The sequence below is a fragment of the Neomonachus schauinslandi genome, chromosome 5 (genome assembly GCF_002201575.2).
Source record: "Neomonachus schauinslandi chromosome 5, ASM220157v2, whole genome shotgun sequence".
NCBI lineage: Eukaryota > Metazoa > Chordata > Mammalia > Carnivora > Phocidae > Neomonachus > Neomonachus schauinslandi.
Genome location: NC_058407.1, coordinates 96,303,511 through 96,310,944, shown reverse-complemented (window position 1 = coordinate 96,310,944; position 7,434 = coordinate 96,303,511). Strand labels below are relative to the sequence as shown.

The following is a 7,434-nucleotide window of genomic DNA, read 5'->3' as shown; positions in this document are numbered from 1 at the left end:
ATGAAGAGAAAAAGACCAGGCAAAGACGAGTGAGATGAGATGGGCGAATAAGAGCGGTCCAAGATGGAAAAGAATGAAGGAGCCTGGAGGGCCTCTGACTCCTCTAGATCTCCAGAAAGATCCAGGAAGGGAGGAACCCAGGCGGGTTCACAAAAGTCAACCTCGGGCAGGACAGAGGGTGGGTTGCCCTTTTGGCCCTCCCATCCCCTCTTAAGGCCACCCAGAGAAAGGAGATGCAAGACGAGAGGGGAAAGCCAGCGTGATGTGGAAGTATCCCCGCCACCCTCTTCCTCTTCTTTAAGCTTTTGGTTTCTCAAATACCTGCCCGGCCTCTCCATCTGCTTTTCCCACCCCATCCCTTGGCAAAATCTCAGGGTTTCTTGGGGGTGGGGGTGGGGAGGGTCAGTAGGATTCTGGCCATCCCTCCAGTCCGCCCCCAAAAGACAGACTCCACTTTCGCAGATAGTAGGTCGGGATTCGGAGAGGTCCCTCCCCGCAGGAACCCCACCCCTTCCCACCTCCTCGCCCCACTCCCTTCTCCGCGACCGTCAGTCTCTCCATTTCCCCCTCCTGGTCCTGTCCTCCCTCCCGCCTCTCGCGCGCTCCCTCCCCTCGCTTTCATCCTCCTATCCCCACCTCGCCAACCTCCGCTTTCATCCCCCTCCCCTCTCCTCTCCTCCCCGCTCCCGCCAGCCCCACCCCTGGGAAGCCCCTCCCGTCGGGCAGCGCCGCCTTTATAAGCGGGTTCCCTGCCCGGGGGCGGCAGCGGCTGGTCGGCGGCAGCTCTGCTGGTGCGGGGGCGGCGAGCCGAGGACCGAGCGACCGCGGCCGGAGCGCGCCGGCCACCGCCCGCACCGCCCTTCCGCCCGCCCTCCGGACGGCCGCAGCCCTGCGGGTCTCCGCTCCAGACCCACCCCCGCCCCACCCCGCGCGCCTCTGCCGCCTCTTCCAGAGACCCAGCTTGCTGAGCGGCCGCCGCTGCCGCTGTCGCCGCCGCCGCCGCCACCGCGCCAGGTTCCGGCCGCGGCCACCCTCCGCCGTCCAGGGCCCCTCCGTCCCGGCCCCGGGACCCCGGCTCCCCGCCAGCCCCGGCCCCGGCCCCGGCACCATGTCGGAGAAGAGCGTGGAGGCAGCGGCCGAGTTGAGCGCCAAGGTACGGGCGGGGACGGCGGCGGCCCGAACCCGGCGCGACCCCCGGGCTCCGCACCGTCTGGCGCCCCACGCCGCCCCCGACGGCCACACGCTGCCCCGGCGCCGGGTCCCAGCGGACCCCACTCCGCCCCCCCCCCCCCCCCCCCCCCCTGCCCGGCGCTGCCTACCCCGCTTCGCGCGGCTCCCGCCAGCGCCCTCTAGCTTCCTGAGCGCGGCGCGCCGCGGCTCCGGCCTCGCCGCTCTGCCCGCGCCCGGCCCCCGCCGCCGTCCCCACCCCTCCCCGGCTCCGGCTCGCGCGCCTCTACCCCGTCCGCTTCCCGTCGGAGCGCGCCGCGGCTCACTTTACCGTGCCCCTCCCCCGCTCCCTCTCTCCGCGCCCCGTTTCCCCGTCTCTCCTTCCAGTCTGACCTCACCTTTCCTCTGCTAAGCGGTTTGACATCCTCCAGAGTAAACAGGACTCTCCCGGGAGGCTGCTCTGCTCTCGGGCCCCTCCCCTCGAGGTCCAACCGCCTCTTGCTTCTCTCGGACGGCTACTGCCTCCGTCTGTTTTCTCCTTCTCTCCTTTCCTTCCGTCTGTATCCATTTCTTCCCCCATTGGCCTTCAGCTCTCTTTTCTCTCCATAGCCTCCTCCAGCCTCTCCCCCTCCCCCCCCACACACACTTAAAGAGTCTTGGATTCCTAAAAATCATGAAGGGGGCGAGAATCGCTTTCGAGAAAGCTGAAGCTCAGCGTTGCATGGCATTGCATCGAGCCGTCCTTGCTCTCATCGGCTCCCTTCCCTGGCCCCATCCCTTTGCCCTTGCTTCTCTTCCAGCCTTCCTCTAATTTCCCTAGGGAACCTGCTGAGTATCGCTTTGGGAAATTAATTCGGCCAGCGTTTGGGGGCTGGGAGCCCGACTTTGGTGGGGGGTGGGGTTGGTTGTTGAGGAGGTCACAGAGGTCTCCTAGAGGCCCCCTGAAGTGAAAGGGGGCCACCAACGGGATTAAAGGCAGTGGCAGAGAGGGGCTATGTGTGAGAGCCGATAAGGTGTGCCGTGGGGCCCTCCGGTGGGCTGTGTGGTGGCATGTGACTTCGCTGAGTAGGTGTCTTTGTATGTCTGAAATCCAGCGAGTGTGTGGGACTGCCCGTGTCAGTTACATGTGTGCATGTGGAGACGGGGATGTTCTGGAGCCATGTTGCTGCTTTGTGAGTGCCGAGAGGCTCCACTGCCCTCTTGTGCGGTCTCGAAAGTGTGTGCCAGAATGCCCAAACACCGGGCCATGTGTCTCCGGATCTCGGGGGCGCTTCTCTGTTGCCGGGCGTGTGAATCGGTGTCAGCCTGTGTCAGCGTGTGGGCCTGTGTTGAGTAAATGAGGCCAGAGAGCTGCTTAGCACAAGACCTCGCTCACATACCCTCCTGGAAAAGGGATCATGGAAGGACAGTGACCAGAAGGACGGGACAGGGGAGGAGAGGGCCCGGCCCCTTGGACTTTGGTCTCTGGTAGGCTCCCTCCCTCCCCGCTCTAGAATTCTCCCTCCCTCCCTCTGTCAGCCTGGATGGGAAACTCAGGCCAGGGCAGCACAGACCTGGTGCTGGGGCCCCCAGAGAGAAGCCGACCAGCCCCTGGCTCTCCAGGCCCGGCATGCAGGGGAAAGCCCACCAGGTGGTAGGAATGCCCTATGGACCATGTGGCCAAGAAATGAGGACAGGGAAGTGGCAGGAAGAAACGGAGCTAGAGTGAGAGAGGCCTGTGTCCTGTGTTCCCCTTAAAGGGAGAAGGGAATTGGGTGTCCCTCCAGGTCAACCATTCTGCACCAACCCCTACTGCTGTCCCTGATCCTGGTCCAGAAAGGACACACCCTCCAGGGTGATCTACTCACACAGAAAACTTCCATCCAGGGCGCCTGGGTGGCTCAGTTGGTTAAGCGACTGCCTTCGGCTCGGGTCATGATCCTGGAGTCCCAGGATCGAGTCCCGCATTGGGCTCCCTGCTCGGCGGGGAGTCTGCTTCTCCCTCTGACCCTCCCCCCTCTCATGTGCTCACTCTCTCTCATTCTCTCTCTCTCAAATAAATAAAATCTTTAAAAAAAAAAAAAGAAAAGAAAACTTCCATCCACATGGAATCAGATACGCAGAGTTGTCACCAACACCAGATCAGATCACACAGGGACATCCACAGTTGATCGGCGCCTGCCATGGGCGCTTGGGGACGGGGGTTGGGAAGAGGACTGGAATCTAAACTGGAAGAGCCCGTGTGGTGTCCAGAGAGAAGGGACCCAGGAGCATCCCCGTCTGCTATAGCAGAATGGGACATTAAAGGTGTGCCCGCTGGGCTCCTGGGGTGAAGGAGGGAGGGTACTCCAGACAGGTACCTTCTCCAACTACCATCTCATCTCATCCCAGCCCGGACGCAGACCTTGTTTGTCTTCATCTACCGTGGCCAATACCCTCTCCCTTCCATGTTGCCTTTATCCTCCTGTACTGCCATTCCCCCTGGAAATGGTTACTTCTACCCTTCTACCATGCCAGTGCACACACCACGGGCACACCACACCACCCGCCGGGTGTAGGGAGGAAGAAACTACTCGAACTGGTTTGGAGTAGGTGTGCATCGTGCTAGGGTGCTCTCCCTGTTCCCGTCGTGTTTGGCCACGTACGAGCCTGAGGAGTAGGGGGACACACGGACAGAGAAACAAAGGCATTCGAGGAGGCTGAGGGGGAAGCTGGGAGAGATGCCCAGGAGAGAGAGTACTCAGGAAAAGGCCCCAGAGGTAGACAAAAGGCAGAGCAGGGCAGGCAGCGGGAGGGGGCAGGCCAGGAAGGCGGAGGGACCTCAAGAGGGGGTGGGGCATCGGGGCTGTGAGCAGATGGAGGGGATTTGCTTTGCTGAGCTGAACTCTTCAGCCCGTGAGGTTTTGGAGAACTTGATGGGAGTGATGAGCAGTGACGTTGGCCGGCCATTCCTCTGTGTTCATCACTTTCCCTCCTCCCTTGAGTCTTGGGGATGGTGTCTGGTCCCAGCCCCCTTGTGGCCTTGTGGACCCTGGGACCTCTCTTCTGCCTCTGAGCTGCTGTAGCCAACTCCTTCCTTCTCACAGTCCTCTTAAGATCACTGCAGAGGGAGAACGGGGCGAGAGGGACCGGCTGCGGCTCATTTGTGGTGACAGGAAGGTGACCTCTTTCTCTCTTGCAGGACCTGAAGGAGAAGAAAGAGAAGGTGGAGGAGAAGGCCAGCCGAAAAGAGCGAAAGAAAGAAGTGGTGGAGGTGCGGAGCGGTCAGGTGGAGGATACTCCGAGTTCCCCTCCACTTACCTGGGGGTGGGGGGGGGCTGGGTCCTGCCTCCGCTCTGGCCCCTCCCACCCTTCGGTCCCGACGCCCCTGCACCCCTGCCATTGGTGGTGGTGGGGGCACGCGACCAGCCTGACGCCGCTCCCTCGCCCCTCACGCCCTCACCCCTCACCCCTCACCCCCTCACCCCCTCACCCCGGTCCCCACAGGAGGAAGAGAACGGAGCTGAGGAGGAAGAAGAAGAAACTGCTGAGGACGGAGAGGAGGAGGATGAAGGGGAAGAAGAAGGTGGGGAGGCGCAGGGGAGGCTGGGCTCAAAGGAACAGAGTCAGGGTGGGTTTGAAGACCTGAATGAAGCAGGGCTGAGGGCGACCACAGGGGGTCTGTGCCAGAGCTTCCTGCCCTTCCCCAATGACCCGTTTCTGGCTCCTCAGATGAGGAAGAAGAAGAAGATGAGGACGAAGGGCCCGCGCTGAAGAGAGCTGCTGAAGAGGAGGTTTGGGCTGGGTTGGGGGGCCTGAGGGGCTGTCAGGGATGCAGCAGGGGCTGGGAGCCCTTTGGACTTGGACCTGGATCCCTGTGGTGCACGCGTGGGGGCTGGAGCAGGGCAGGGACAGGGGGAGGTCCCTCTCCCATTTTGCAGCTAACCCCAGCTCTCCTTCCACAGGATGAAGCGGATCCCAAGCGGCAGAAGACAGAAAATGGGGCATCGGCATGAGCCCCCTGCCAATGGGCTGGGGGTGGGAGGCCCCTCCGGGCCTGGAGGTGGGGGTGAGAACAGACGAGTGCAGCCACTCTTCACCTGGCTCCTGGCTCTGGACCCTGCACCAGAGCTGCCACCCTCTTTGTCCCCAGCCTTTCTCATGTCCGCCTCTCCAGACACTGCCCCTTCTATCCTCACTCTGCCATTGTTCCACCTCTTGACCTGCTCCATCTGAGCTCCCCAGCTGGTCTCCAATCGCTCCTCTCCCTGACCCTGCTCTCTCCCTCCCTCCCCGACCCCTCCTCCGGTAGCCTCTCCTTCCTCACCTCTGCATCCCAGCCTCCTATCCTGTCCATCCCTACCCTGCCTGATCCCTGGGTCTCCCTCAGATCCCCTTCTCTCAGACAGCGCCAGGCCGGGGTGGGGCCAGGGTTGGGGCCGAGCCCCACAGCTGCCCCCCTCCCCTCTCCTCCCCTTTTTGTATAATTTAATAAAGAAACGGTCGCGCTTCTGTTTTTAACCTGTCTCCTGCTTTCCCGGGGCAGGGGGAGGGGGGTGGCAGATGTCACATTCCATCAGGACCCTTGCCTTCTATGAAAAAGCAGCTGTACCCTCCTACCACCTACCACTCAAGAACACAAGATCAGCACTCCAGGGGTGGACATGGAGCTCGCAGCTTCTTTGAGAACTAACTTCTTTCCTGGTTTTGGATTCTTGGGGATGCTCCTCCCCAGCAGAACACACACACACTTCCCTGCTAGCCCACACCAGGTCTAGACACTGCTGAGCCCAGTGGAAAGCTACCAGCTCTTGTTGTGCTGAACCAGGCAAAGAAGTAGCCTCAGAAACAGGAAGTCCTGCCCTTGAAGTGGGAGAGGGCTGGGAGGCCTGGGTCTCAGCCTCCTGGGACCTGGAGAGAGAGTTGTCTGGCATCAAACGTGTCCACCTGGTAGTAAGGAAGTGAGCACTTGGTCAGGCAGGGGAGAAGTCCGGGGCCTCTTGTGGGTCCCAGGTGTGGTGCAAGTTCTTGGCACCCATGCTCCACCTCTCTGGGCTGGGCTCCTGTGGCTGGGTGGGGTGGGGAGCAAGAGTTCCCTTCTCTCAGACTTCCTTCCCTAGTTCTGTCTCAGTTTTTCTTGAGTTTGATCTCTGTTGCAGGATTTCTGCATTTCTCCATATCTGTTGCCCTGTTAGTTCAAAACCTCTGGATTGGGAGAAGCTGCTGAGTACACAGTGGTCTTGAACTGGATGGGTGTGAGTGTGTGTGTGTGTGTGTGTGTGTGTGTGTGTGTGTGTGACTCATTGACCCCACCATTCTTCGAGAGGACATCCATAACTCACCCAGAGTCTGGACTACAGACACACCTTTTGGCTTCATACTCCATAACTGACCTTGGTCAATGAATCTTTGAGTTGCCTCAGTTTCTTCATCTGTATAATGGGGGATATCAGATTTCATGAGTTACTATCTGTAAAGTATCCAATACAGTCCCTCCACCCCGTATCTTCACTAGTATATAGTGAAGGCTCAATATAATGTAGCTTTTCTTTTTCTGAGGACTTGGGGTGCCCCTCCCCAGACCTACCATCTTTTAGGTCTGCTTTATTCCCAGGAGCCATGGGATGGGTGGGGAGGCAGGCTCATGCTAAATGAAAGTCCTGGGAGGTTAAGGGAATGAGGGAGGAGATGAGTACCAAGGGAAAGGCTTGCCAAGAAAATGTTGAGACTGGAGCAGCAGCTTAGAGGTGGGCAAGCAGGTAGTTCCAGGCAGAAATGGCTTGGAGAGAATGCAGAAGGTCCGCGGGAAGAGGAATAGTCAGAAGGGTGGGGGAGGGTTCGGCGGGGACACCCAGGACCGAGGAAATAAACAAGGGGAGCGCCACCACAGAGGTGGAGGGTAATGCTGCTGGGAATCAACCCCCTCAGACTTTCCACTGCGAAGCGAAACCGTGAGCCTTGGGGTGTGTTGGGGGGGGCAACGGGGAGGGGAAGTGGGGAAGGTGGAGGGAAGGCAGAAGGACAGGGTTGTGGGCCCTGGGAGCAGCAGAACTGCCTCCCAGCTCAAGACAGCCACCTTGCCTCCACTCTACTCTCTGCCACTGCCCTGCCCATTTGCTGGAACCCCCCCGACTCCCCCCCCAAACTCCTGCTGCCTGATCTGGCCAGCTTGCCTCTGGATTCCAGCCCTCTAGTCATTGGTTCTTCCCTCTATCTCCAGGTCTCTGTCCTTGTCCCTCTTCTAGATTCCCTTCCTCCACCCCATATCTTTGCAGAACTCTCTTTTGTCCGTCTGTCCCTCCTTTCTTT

At 60.3% G+C, this 7,434-nt stretch overlaps 1 protein-coding gene across 1 annotated transcript; it reads left to right on the top strand.

The window, feature by feature from the left end:
- PTMS (parathymosin) lies at window positions 1-5,646 on the top strand. The gene is made up of 6 exons (XM_021690421.1): window positions 1-29; window positions 694-1,153; window positions 4,328-4,399; window positions 4,633-4,711; window positions 4,858-4,919; window positions 5,091-5,646. Exons 1-6 carry the CDS (start codon window positions 1-3, stop codon window positions 5,139-5,141), a joined length of 753 nt encoding a protein of 250 aa, XP_021546096.1. The 3' UTR covers window positions 5,142-5,646.
- The last annotated feature ends 1,788 nt before the right edge of the window (window positions 5,647-7,434 follow it).

What these genes read in the sequence shown, in the direction of transcription:
- PTMS (XM_021690421.1), top strand. Translation starts at nt 1, where the DNA reads ATGAAGAGAAAAAGACCAGGCAAAGACGA. An exon ending in CGGCCGAGTTGAGCGCCAAG is followed by an intron (nt 1,154 to 4,327) that starts GTACGGGCGGGG and finishes TCTCTCTTGCAG; the next exon opens with GACCTGAAGGAGAAGAAAGA. An exon ending in GGATGAAGGGGAAGAAGAAG is followed by an intron (nt 4,712 to 4,857) that starts GTGGGGAGGCGC and finishes CTGGCTCCTCAG; the next exon opens with ATGAGGAAGAAGAAGAAGAT.